Here is a 12,736-nt window from a genome sequence, read left to right as displayed (position 1 = left end):
AGGTGTAGAACCATCTACCTTGATTGCGCCCTTCCTTTTTGACCTTGAAGTGTTCGGCCGGCAAGCGAGGTGTGCAGTTGCACAGCCAGATGCCGTCGGAGAAAAGACCGCTTTTGGTGGGATCTTGTCGTTGCTGATGTTGTCCCCCTCCCCTTCCTCTTCCTCTGCCTCTGAAGTTTGATAAGCTTCCTCCTGCACCTCCACTACCGCGAGAGTTGTTGCCGCCCTTGGGAACGTTGCGAAACATGGTGTACAGGCTGCTGTTTTGCTCGAGTCTCAATCGGATGAATGGTACGTATAAGTGAACAGTTATCTATGCTTCCTCCGCTGTTGCATATGTGATTGAAAGAACAACGTCGAGATAAGGGACAAACCACCTTCAGTCCCTGGCTTATAACATGTGACATGTGAAAGTGAGCTTTCCATTGTTTTGCGGAGGCTGGGAAGTCATAGCGATGGAACGTCATTACTGTTTCTAGACTAGCGGAACGCCACAAGCTGGGGCAGACACCAAGTTGCTCCAACTTATGACGCGCTAGTGCCGAATGTGTGTATACACAGACCCTGACACTTTTTGTCGAGGTTATAGCATTATACTGTATCTACGGTTGTAGTATTCACACAGTATATCATGACATATACTAATATCCTCTGCACTGGTGAACTCAGCAGTAGAGAGTAGATGGTTGTAGCACAATCAAACCTTCAACGACACGAGTCAAGACATCCATCGATTATTCCTTCCTGTCAACATATCCTCATCCCCCGTTCTTCTATGACGCCTGCTAGAAGAGCGCAGAGCTAATCCTTATAGCATCTCATAACTACAGAGGCTCATAATGTACTGAAGACACAGTTAACGTATCCTGCCGAAGTGATAGGAGAAGGTAGCAAGTACATTCGTGACTCGAGCACTAGTCGTCCTTAATAGTCTACGCAAGTCCTTAAGGTAGTATACAGTAGACAAGTCAGTTGCATCTAGTGCTATGCATCAAGTCAAAGTCAAACGCATGCGAACGACAGGGACTGCTGTAAGCTGTAGAGCCAATCGCAAGATCCATATCAACAACGTCAATTGCGCCGAGGGAGGGTTCCTGTTTGCAATAAGCTGGCTGCCTTGGAGCAGAGATCCAGCTTCAACCCACTTTTCGATCATTTTATCTCGACGACTATAAGAACATGATTCTGCTCTTGCACTCGAGGTTCTTCTCTACCATCAGCATACCTTCTTCTATACTACTGTTGTCTTTTTCACCAGTCAGTTCATACAGTTCATAATCAAACAGAGAAACAGCAGCTCAAACCAACGGCTCCAACAACCAACAGTCGAGTCAACCTCGATCTGACCCACCTTCGACATGGACATGTCTACTTCAGCGCTCCTCAATGCTGTCGACGCAACCTCGGTGTACGGAACGATCGCCATGGATACCGGTTCCTCGTCTGCTACGAAAATTCCATCTTCGACATGGTATTCTCGTCTATGCTCTTTCATGGCTAGACCATTCTGCTGTTTTGCAAGCATCGACGAAGATTCGATGTCTTCCCCTAGCTCTGACTTCGGATGGGACATTCGATCCGCATCTAGCAGTGGCGCTCTTGTCTCCATCAACTCTGTCTCTTTTGTTTTTCGCCCTCATGTCCAATGGGCCAAACCTTTGGTCTCTCACGTCCGTCCCTCTGCAGGACGCAGATCCCTTCGACGCAACGTCGGCTGGGCAGATCCTCTCGTTACGATCATCCCGGATCTGACTTCCGAGGATCCTGAGAAGTGTACTTTCGACACTCCGGCCAATTCTTCTCAAACCCCAGTCATTCATCCTCAGGAAGAATCGAATCAACTTCACCGCATCGTTTCGATCTTGACGCTCTCTCCTCCCCTTATCGAGGTGTATGATCAGATGGACTCAATCCCAGACATGGCTTGGTGGACTCGGTATCCTACTGCAGCTAGGACGCCTGTGCCGATGCCGCAACGAAAGGGACTGGCTAGGGTTGTGTCGCCCATGCCTTTGCCTCCTGCAATGGCACTTATTGATATTTGTGAGGAGAAACATGAACAGGAAAGTGAAGGCAAGGAAGATGATGCTTTTTACTTGTGAACTTGAGTCTCAGGGTAGCTGGTTATTGTAGCCAGGTGAAGGACTTTGGGTAGTTGGTCTGATTTAGCATGGTGATTGCTTTCGTATCAGAGGGAGATGAAAGAAAAATGAATAAACTCCAGTCAGTTCCTGGCAGTATTTGTGAAGCGAATCCGACTTCTTCTCGCTCACTCCTTGCGTTGTGACACTGATCGTACTTGTGCAATCACAAACATGAATATGCGAAGTGTATCCCTCAGAGGTCTATAGAATTGCAGTCGCCAGACTGACGAGCGCACAACTACCTTAAGGTAAGTTATTGCAAGACAGTAAGTGGCAAAACAGAAGGAAAGAGAACTTCACTTACCTCTATCGCACCTTCCCTCTCGACAACTCCTTCTTGCCCCTTTTCCCACATCCTCCACCTCTTCGCCATTCGCTACCTTACACAAATCAAACCACCATATCACAGCATTAGACACCAAACCATAAACTAGTCACACAAAGGCGAATATTCTATCAGCATGTAGAATACTCATATCCATAGCATACCTCACAAACAAGCAGAATTAGGCAAGAAGGAAAGAATGAAGCCCAAGCGAGAACTTAGCAATCTTCAACCAGTCCCGGGCCACACGGGAACATTATTCTCGGGACCATCGAGTTCTTCACGGCGCCGAAGGACTTGGATTGGTACGGGATCACCACCAACCTATACTGCTACGGGATCTTCTGCTTCTGTGGCGCAGCCAAGACGATTCGTTGATTTTGGTGATGAGGGCGAAGAGGGCGAGGATGAAGAAGCATGGGATGCTTCGACGTTTGCATCTACCTCTTGGCGTGGATCGAGGAGACCTAAAGGGAAACGAAAACATGAATCCGTGGATCTTCTGTCGCAGGGCGGTAGTGAATCGCAGCAGAGCGAGCAGCGAACTCCCAAGAAGCCGAAAATAGTCCCTTCCAAGGGATCACTCCAGACGCCGTCGTCGAGTATCAAGGGCACGCCACCGCCACGTGCTACAAAGGAAATAGAAAGTGCAGCAAACAAGTTCGAAGAAGCCCAGGAGACGCTGATGCAAGCTGTTGACTTGAATAACAGCAGTAGCAGTCCAAGCAGAGCCAGGATGCCGTGGGCGAATATGGGAGAGGCGGGGAGGAATAATTCGGCAGTCCAAGAGGGAAATACAAGTGTTCTTCAGGGTGGATAGAACACATCCGCACAGTCATTGCGTCTTTTTCGATCGTGGCCATCGCCCATACGTCCAGCACGAGTCATTGCTTCTTCTTCGCGCGTCCTCGAACCAACCCGACCGAACGACTCAGACATGGTACGTATCCTCGTCGATTGACTGCGCTCTCCCGAACTTGTGGAACAAGACTGATACGCACCACCCCATAGCCCTCCTCTCCAAGCTCAATACGACAAGAAGAGCGTCCGCCACCAACCAGCAATTGGCGCAACACGCCGGGTCGTATCCCGATATCAGCCATTATCGCTGGGCCGACGGAGGACGACAACGACAACCGCAGCAACCAGCCTGTCCCTCGCCCTAGACGCGCAACAAGGGGCTCAACACGAAGAACAGGAAGACGACAAATAGTACATCCGCGTCTTCATCCCCATGCAGTCAGTACGTTCTTCTTTACCACGACAGCAGACGGTAGATCTTTTGACATTCGTTTGCTGATAAAGACCAGATACGGGTGCTGGAGATTCTGCTGATGCTCTTCTTGTTGCTGCCGCTGCCGCTGATGATGAGTCTGGCCCTGTTGCGAATGATGTTCCGCCTCTTGAGCTGGGGTCTGAAGCGGGCAGGTGGATTGAGCATAAGTATCGGTCGAGGTCGGGAGGGTGAATCTAGATCCAGGGGTTTGGCAAGAGGGTGTGTGGGCGCCGTTGCTTCTTGTTTGGCTTTCGTCAAGAACTTTTCGGTCAAGTAGTATGGAATGTCGTCTATTCTTCGTGGACTGCATCACACGGGTCCCCGGTTTGGGCATCGGGAACCAAGGACTTTCGATGTCTTGTCGCTATCTGCGTTGCATTGCCTGTATGTTTTCTTACTCGCTCAAACCCAGTCTCAATTTCATCCTTTCTCGCTGTCCTCACTGACGTTTTCCCCTCCATCTCCTCAAGTCCTTCCCAATCAATTCCCCTTGACTTTCCCATTCGCCGCCTTCCCCTTGCCCTTGCTCTCCGCCTCCTCCCTCTTCCTCTGCTGCGGAATCCTCCAAGAAGTCTCGAACCCATAAAGCGCACCGCTGCCGAAAACAACCACCGAGCCCAACGTCATCATGCCGCTGAGACTGTGTCCGAAGATGATGGTGCTCAGGACAAACGAGACGAGTTTTCGTATGTTCAGCACGATGGTGACGGTCACTGCGGACGCGTTTGCAGAGAGCAGGTTGACGCCGGAGATGCACGCGAGTTGAGTCATGGCGTTGATGAAAAGCAGAGCCGCGCCGACGGGGAGGTGTTCGGCGAAGGTCAGGAGGGGGTTTGAGGCTGATAAGTCGGCTTTGTGGAATAAGACTTGGCTCAGGGGAGGTGTTGCCGCTAGACGCGAGTACTGGCGATGTAAGGTGGGCGCTAGAGGCAGGAAGAGGGGGATGGAGAGGAAGTGGGAGTAGAACATGTTTTCCTTCCATGAGGCGCCGTATTGCGCGTATGTGTCCTGGATGAAAATGCCCATCCAGGCTGAGATGATCTGGGCTGCGAGCAGGAGAGAGAGACCTGCTGCAAAGGAAGACGTCGACGCTGGGGTTTTGGCCGAGAGATCCTTGCCCTGTTGGTGGTTTTACATCAGTCTCTCTCGCTTTGTCCACGTGCAACTCATATCCACAGAATGAGAAGCGCTTTGGTGATGAGCAGAAAAGAGAACAAAAGAAACATACCTTGCCGACAGCATCCGCCCATGCTGATATCAAAACCCCCACAGTCAAAAGCATAACACTAGAGACCTGAAGAGGCGAATACTTCTTGCCCTTGATCGCGCCAGCAATCATCGTGGTGACACTGCCAAACGATCGCAAGATGATATGAACAGGCACAGAGATATCAAATGCGAAAGCCCAATTGTTCATCATGTTCACGGCGAAGAAAATGGCCGCGATGGTGGCCCATCTGCTCAACGGCACCGTGCGTGGCTTGAGAAGACCGGTCTCGCCGGGCGCAGTGGACTGCGAGGGATACGCAAACGCTGTTGTGAGAAGGAATTGGAAAAACGTGATCAGTAGACCTGTAGTTCAGGAACGCCTGCATGTCAGTAGCTTGTTGCGTGAAATATATGGTCGAGAGTCAATGTGATTTCGAAGAGCTTACCGCTATCGGCTTCTTTCCTGTCTTTACGATTAGAAAAGCGATATCATGATAGCTTCAGTTTGGATAAATTTGTACTTTATGATTGCTTCGAGTGCGAATACCTGAACTCGCGTGTAAGTCGATGATGACGACATTATTTTGTTCGATAGAAACAAACATTAGAGCAGCATCCTCCAAAGATGAGACCGACAGTGCTCAATGCTGCAGTTGTAACATCTGCCATAGTCCTTATATGATATGCCTGGCCCGGCAGTGGTTGTATGCTGGTAGTCGACTGATAACGATGTGAACTACGGAGCCAGAGTATCGAAATCACTGAATAAGCTTCGGCCGCAGATGTGAGGGGCTTTAGCGGACAATCAAAAGTTGTTGTGCTTCACGAGAATAGAAGCGATGATTGGAAATGATCAGTCGTTGTCGTCTGGGTTGACATATACATATAAATAGAAAAATAGTGTTCGCAGACCCCAAGACGATCAGGAGGCTGACACGATACGATGTTCCTGCACTAAACGAAACCGTAGGGCCGGTTCGGCCTTCGCTTGCAGAATCTCTGGGACGGACCTAGATGCTGCGTGGGAACACATCACTGCACATCAGGGTCGGGAGCCCCTCCACCTCTCCACCTCGCATCACCCTGGAATTATTCACTGTACGGACATCACATGTTCAGGTGCTTCGGAAGTAACGTGGCTTCGACAAGTCACATAGACACAGGTCTTCATCTGAATCATCTTGAAATTCATTCATCTCAAGCCTGACCTCTATCTGATTCGTTCTCGACTTGTCCTTCACTGTCTGTCATGACTGCCCTTTCAGTTACTCTTCCACCGATCGTGTGCTTCTTCGTCAGACTCGAGATGAAACTCCAAGGACTTGCCAGAGCTCTTCCTGGACGAAGCGCTGCTCCAGGCACAATGTAGATCAAGCAGCAGGATTTGTGAATGCCAAATATGCCTGCCTGACAGGGTAAGCAAAAAGCGCAACCCCGAGTCTTGGTGCCAGTGAACTTCATTAGATATTACCTTTGATTTGGGAATACAACAAATTTACAGAGCGGAGAAGACGAAAAGCTGTGGTCAAGGTCAGCCATAGATAACATAGCAAAACCCAAGCGGCACCTACATTGTTCGTGGCAGCAATGGCGATGCTGTCCTCAAATGGATGCCAGCTCATATGTAATATCTTCTTGTTGAAATCAATGGCGTCGGCGTCCGTCTCTTTCCGCATGCGTGCGCCCTGTCCAGCGGGGCTGTTCGCTCTGCTGTTGCCCTTCTTGCCGTCCTTTGCGCCATTCATTGGGGTTGGGATGCCAACCTTCTTCGCCTTGAAAGCGCTCTTATCAGCTTGAAGGACGACCTCGGTGTCTTTGCCGGTCTCCGAAGGGTAGATCATGAAGTTGTTGTTGTATGAGCCGGTCATGACATTCTTCGCGTCGCCAGAAAAGACCACTTCGAACTTGTCGAAGATGGAGTCGTTCTCGTATGTGTCACACAGGCGTGGTCGGAGGTGTTCGTGGATGGGAATCGTCTTGACTGGCTGGCGCTCCATGTTGACGTCCCAGATCTTGACCGTCAGATAGTCTCGTGAGAGGATGTAGCGGCCATCGTTTGAGAAGCGGACATCGGAGATGGAGGAGATGATTTCCGAGAAGAAGGAGCGCGATGAGGGGTCTTCCTCTTGTTCGAACTCTGTGATGCAGGATTAGTCAGAAAGACTGTGTGAATTTAGAAGAATCAGAAATCGACATACGCTTGGCGTGCTGGTCACACAGGGCGCGCTCTCTCATATCTGCCAGCTTGATCGTGCCCTTGGAACTGGCGTACATGAACCAATTGCAACTTTGCGGGTGGAACTCGGCAGCGGTGATGACCTCGGTCAGCTCCTCCATGTTGGCAGGCTTGATGTCGACAATGTTGAAGCTCTGGTCCTGGATGTTGAGGTTCCACAGGTTGATGCGCAGGTCGTCACTACTAATGAAAGTCTCGCCATCGCTATTGACCGAGATGCTGTTGATGTGATATGCGTGAGCGTTGGCGTAGACCCTCCTGGGCACGGCGGCGATGACGGTATCGTGATGGGTCATGCGTGGAAAGTTGAGATCTGCAGCAGTGCGGAAGTGCTTCGCCGGTCGGACTGGGCCTCCGCCGTTGGCGTTACCAACACCGGCAGGCGTCAGGTCCTGCGATAAGTTGTTCTCTGCCACCACCTTGAGCGACTTCTCAAACACCTTCCACAGCTTGATCGTCTTGTCGTTTGTGGACAAGAGGTAATGTGAAGCGTTCTGTCTCCTGCACCATTTGATCTTGTTGATCTTCTCTTCGATCTCGAGGGATTTGAGGTAGTCGAATTCGGGCTCGTGAGACTGGAACTCGGTGTGAAACTTGTACTCGCACGTTTTTTTCTGTCGGGCGTCAGCGTTGTCTTCTGTATAGAGGTCATCAGGCCGAGTCGAACCGTCTCATTCCTTTCGAACAGAACGACACGACCACCTTTGTCGCCAGTGGCTAGGTAGTTACCCGTCTGGTCGAACTCGACTGTGGATATGATGTCGGCTGAACAAGACGTGTTAGTGTCATGCACAAGAGAGAAGGGTTGTTGTCTTGCTGCACTGACCTTCTGTGATATCCTCAACGTCTCCCTTATCACCAAAACACCTGCATCGGACGAATCAGCCACTGCGAAAGGATGGTTTCAAGAGCTGCTGGTAGATATTGAAGATGGTGGACATGGATGAGCTCAGGCGTTCAACAGCTATAGTGGTAGGGAGTAAGTGCGCCGTGTCTGGACACGCGGTCGTCGGGTCATCCCTCTGACGTTCTCAGAGATCACGCATATGCTTCAAGGAGTGTTGGTCCGCCAGAGGTTGAGAGACAAGATGTAGCTGGAGATGGGCGACGATAGGTGTAGATGGCAGAGGATATGGACATGGCGGCATTTCAATGCAACCACTTCGTTGGACATTGCGTATTGGATGAAAAACCGTGGCTTGTTTATGTCGAGATTCCGAGTCACGATGATCGATGAAGATGGCCGCGGTGACGACAAACAGACAACAGAACCGATGCATGTGATGGAATTGAGCAGACTTACTGTGTGAACTTCCATGTTGGAGCCTGTTGCGAGTCTCCTTCCACCATTGTCTTTTTTTTCCTTCACAGATCGCTCCTGCTGTTATTGTGTAGTATATTGTTCTGGACCGGTTGCGCGTGACGCGGGTTGATGTGCGGCGATGGCGGTCGATAGAGCTTTTCGATAGTGGGTGCGCGGGGACTGATGATTTGAGAAGGTTTAATGCGAAAATTATTCAGTCGGAGTGGTTTGCAGATGAAGGCGGGAGATTGTTCAAATGATTGTCGAGTATAAAGTGGCAGTGTTGGTTGTTGAGGCAGGTACGGAAGGGATAGGATTTCAGACGAGTCAGGATAACAAAAGGATAGAGGGCAGGCAAGGCGGAACAAGAACAGAACAGGCAGGATTGAGATGGACAGGGCAGGTGTTGATGTTGCAACTCCAAACCCAAGCTTCTTCAGCTGTCGGATGTTACGTCAGGCCAGGGCGATGCACACCACACTAAAGGTACTCGCACCTCTGTCCGCTGAGCTGCTAAAAAGGCTTGGGATTCGTCGGCGGTCAAAAGTGGTGCCGGGGAGATGGACGATGGCGGAGCTGGCGGCGTGATTTGGCCTAGTGAGATCTATTGCGTTGACCGTGAGTGTGTACTGTATGTACAGCGATACGACACGACGGCGTGGGAGGGGTGGAGAGATTTTGTGCGTTGTATTTTTGGGTCTTAAATTTAGCACGTGAGGCAGAGGGAGAGAGGGGGGGGGGTGTTGAGAGGGATGTATAGCGGCTGCTCTGTGGTTGGGTTTTTGCACAATTACAGTAGGTCTATCGATGAGACAAATCCTCTGGGTTTACGGAGTATACAGCAATGTATCACTACTGGACTACTACTACTGACTACGACAGGGCTACTACAGTACCTTAAGGTACGGTAAGGCGAGATCGATAATGCAAAAACAGTGCCACCGCTACTAAATCGCGGGGCCCTCGGCGGCCAAAGCGGTTATTCCGATTCTTTTGCTCTTTCTGTTCTTTCCTTTTTGTCGTCTGCCAAGCCTGTCATGCATGTGCATCTACAGCTTCGAGAGCTCCATGAACATGAACCTGACGTCCGCATTGGGACATGGTATGCCAAGACATCTTACACCGTTCCATTGTCCCTTGGTTATATCATTATTGGTGGTGGGTATTGTCGTTTGCGAGTCTACCTTATCGAGGAATAACTTTTGTTGCCTTGTGGCGTTTTTCCAGAAGGCAAGGTAAGGCATTTTAGTGCAACCGGCTGAGCGACGGAGGCGGAGGCGGCGGCGTCGCACTTGCATTCGTTATAGCTGTAAAGTTACTCTGCTGCCTATGTGTGCCTGCCTTATAGTCCAATGAACTGTGTGAATCTTTAATGATTACCTACTGTTGGACTCGCGACAAGCAATGGACATTCAATGGTCTCTTTTACAGAGTCACAGAGTGATTAACAGAGACATGTCCTCGGTGACATGTCGATCAGGTCAGTCAGCCCTGGAGGTGTAGTGACCCAGTCAAGGTAAGGCAGATAAAGTGTGGGACGGCCAATGTCTACATTTCACCTCTATAACTCCCGTCTGCAGACAATCTACTCTACAGTAGCGGTAGGGCACTCTGCAGGTGACAGCGCCGGAAGGCGAGACACTTTACAAGGACATAATCGGAAGCCGTCCGCTACTCCCGACTCTCCCGAGGTTACTGACATTATAATACGGAGAGACGTGATTGGTCAGATCTCCAGACGAGGACGAGTCGCTGCTAAGATCTGGGCCAGCCGTGCTCTCCGCCTCTGCTGTAAGTGCCTTTGTAAGTGCCTTAGAGTTACGCTTTTGTGTCTCTTTCCAGCAGTAGTAGACTCTTGCGTGCCATTTGCCATCTTCCTTCTTCATCTCATCATCATCGACTCTCCTGTGGCGGTCGTGTATGCTTTGCTGAAACACTCTCATCTCTGAACCTTTCTTTCTCTTTTCTTCTCTCTATTATCCACAGCATCAGCAGCATCACCTTTTCCGCAATGAGCTCATTCGGCATGAGGCCACTCAGCGCCGCCTCGAGGGTGCGTGACAATTGCTATTTGCCCCCCATAGCGAAACAATGTCTATTATTTATCATATCTAAGGAAAACGAAAAACAATTGACAAGACACGCAGTTCTCGCAGGGCCTCCGCATGCAACAAGCCCGCAAGTTCTCACGCACAACCCGCGCCTCCAAGATCTATACCAACCAACCCCTCCGGGCAAAGGAGGCTTCTCCCTTCCTGAGCAACAAGTACCCCGTCATCGACCACGAGTACGATGCCCTCGTCGTCGGCGCCGGTGGCGCTGGTCTCAGAGCCGCCTTTGGTCTGGCCGAGGCTGGTTTCAACACTGCTTGTATCTCCAAGCTCTTCCCCACGAGATCTCACACCGTCGCCGCCCAGGGTGGTATCAACGCCGCACTCGGAAAGTGAGTTTCTGCCTCTTTCTGCCTCTTTTTGCCTCTTTCTTCAATCTGCTTTACTGATACGATGCGCCTTCCACAGCATGCACGAGGACGACTGGAGATGGCACATGTACGACACTGTCAAGGGCTCCGATTGGCTCGGTGACCAGGACGCGATCCACTACATGACCCGCGAAGCACCTCAATCCGTCATCGAACTCGAGAACTACGGATGTCCCTTTTCGAGAACGGACGACGGCAAGATGTAAGAAGCGATGATCCCGAAAGAGTGCACAAGAAGGCGACTAATTCAACGGCGCGATACAGCTACCAGAGAGCATTCGGTGGTCAATCAAAGGAGTTCGGAAAGGGTGGCCAGGCCTACAGATGTTGCGCCGCCGCCGACAGAACCGGCCACGCTCTTCTCCACACTCTCTACGGACAATCGCTCAGACACAACACCAACTACTTCATCGAGTACTTCGCCACTGACCTGATCATGGAGAACGGCGAGTGCAAGGTATGTCTCTGCATGCTCAAGAAAGCTGCATCAAAGCTGACCTTTGCCCTCAGGGTGTCATCGCCTACAACCAGGAAGACGGCACTCTCCACCGCTTCCGTGCTAACAACACCGTCCTCGCCACCGGCGGATACGGTCGTGCTTACTTCTCCTGCACTTCTGCTCACACTTGCACTGGTGACGGCATGGCCATGGTTGCCCGTGCCGGTCTTCCCAACCAGGACATGGAGTTCGTCCAGTTCCACCCCACTGGTATCTACGGTGCCGGATGCTTGATCACCGAGGGTTCGCGTGGTGAGGGAGGTTACCTCCTCAACTCCGAGGGTGAGCGATTCATGGAGCGTTACGCCCCTACCGCCAAGGATCTTGCTTCCCGTGACGTTGTTTCCCGTTCCATGACCATGGAGATCCGTGAGGGTCGCGGTGTCGGGCCCGACAAGGACCACATCTACCTCCAGCTCTCTCACTTGCCCCCGGAGATCCTTCACGAGCGTCTCCCCGGTATTTCCGAGACCGCCTCCATCTTCGCCGGTGTCGATGTTCGCAAGCAGCCCATCCCCGTCCTTCCCACCGTCCACTACAACATGGGTGGCATCCCCACCAAGTACACCGGAGAGGTTCTCACCGTCGACAAGGACGGCAAAGACCAGGTCGTGCCCGGTCTCTTTGCCTGCGGTGAAGCCGCCTGTGTCTCCGTCCACGGTGCCAACCGTCTCGGTGCCAACTCTCTTCTGGATCTTATCGTCTTCGGTCGTGCTGTTTCCCACACCATCAGAGACAACTTCACCCCCGGACAGAAGCTCGAGGAAATCCCCGCCGACGCTGGTGCTGAGGCCATCAACGTCATCGACGCCATCCGCAACTCTGACGGTCCCCAGCACACATCGGAGATCCGCTCCAAGATGCAGAAGACCATGCAGACTGATGTCTCCGTCTTCAGGACGCAGGAGTCCCTCGACGAGGGTGTCAAGAAGATCCGCGATGTTGACCAGCAATTCAGCCAGGTCGGTATCAAGGACCGTAGCATGATCTGGAACTCGGATCTCGTCGAGACCCTCGAGCTCCGTAACCTCCTCACTTGCGCCGTCCAGACCGCCGAGTCCGCCGCTGTCCGCAAGGAGTCCCGTGGCGCTCACGCCCGTGAGGACTACCCCGACCGTGATGATGTCAACTGGATGAAGCACACTCTCTCATGGCAGAAGCAGCCTCACGGCAAGACCGACATCAGCTACAGAGCCGTCGTCGGTACCACTCTTGACGAGGCTGAGTGCAAGGCTGTTCCTCCTTTCGCCAGAAAGTACTAA

General features: G+C 51.5%; 3 protein-coding genes across 3 annotated transcripts; 1 reads left to right on the top strand and 2 right to left on the bottom strand.

Moving 5' to 3' along the window:
- Window positions 1–4,225: 4,225 nt before the first annotated feature.
- AAFC00_007324 (uncharacterized protein) lies at window positions 4,226–5,623 on the bottom strand (the record flags this gene model as incomplete). Its single annotated transcript, XM_069347411.1, has 5 exons — window positions 4,226–4,864; window positions 4,974–5,317; window positions 5,401–5,417; window positions 5,476–5,501; window positions 5,558–5,623. 5 exons carry the CDS (start codon window positions 5,621–5,623, stop codon window positions 4,226–4,228), a joined length of 1,092 nt encoding a protein of 363 aa, XP_069202015.1.
- Window positions 5,624–6,449: 826 nt separating this feature from the next.
- AAFC00_007323 (uncharacterized protein) lies at window positions 6,450–8,540 on the bottom strand (the record flags this gene model as incomplete). The annotated part of the gene is made up of 6 exons (XM_069347410.1): window positions 6,450–6,473; window positions 6,526–7,091; window positions 7,153–7,804; window positions 7,858–7,955; window positions 8,017–8,057; window positions 8,494–8,540. The coding sequence occupies 6 exons, from the start codon at window positions 8,538–8,540 to the stop codon at window positions 6,450–6,452; spliced, it is 1,428 nt and encodes a 475-aa protein (XP_069202014.1).
- Window positions 8,541–10,504: 1,964 nt separating this feature from the next.
- AAFC00_007322 (uncharacterized protein) lies at window positions 10,505–12,736 on the top strand (the record flags this gene model as incomplete). Its single annotated transcript, XM_069347409.1, has 5 exons — window positions 10,505–10,546; window positions 10,641–10,936; window positions 11,013–11,177; window positions 11,240–11,432; window positions 11,486–12,736. 5 exons carry the CDS (start codon window positions 10,505–10,507, stop codon window positions 12,734–12,736), a joined length of 1,947 nt encoding a protein of 648 aa, XP_069202013.1.

Source organism: Neodothiora populina (assembly GCF_041146345.1).
Source record: "Neodothiora populina strain CPC 39397 chromosome Unknown canker_contig_9, whole genome shotgun sequence".
Lineage (NCBI taxonomy): Eukaryota > Fungi > Ascomycota > Dothideomycetes > Dothideales > Dothioraceae > Neodothiora > Neodothiora populina.
Note: the sequence above shows the minus strand (reverse complement) of the source record. Positions and strands in the feature narration are given on the sequence as shown.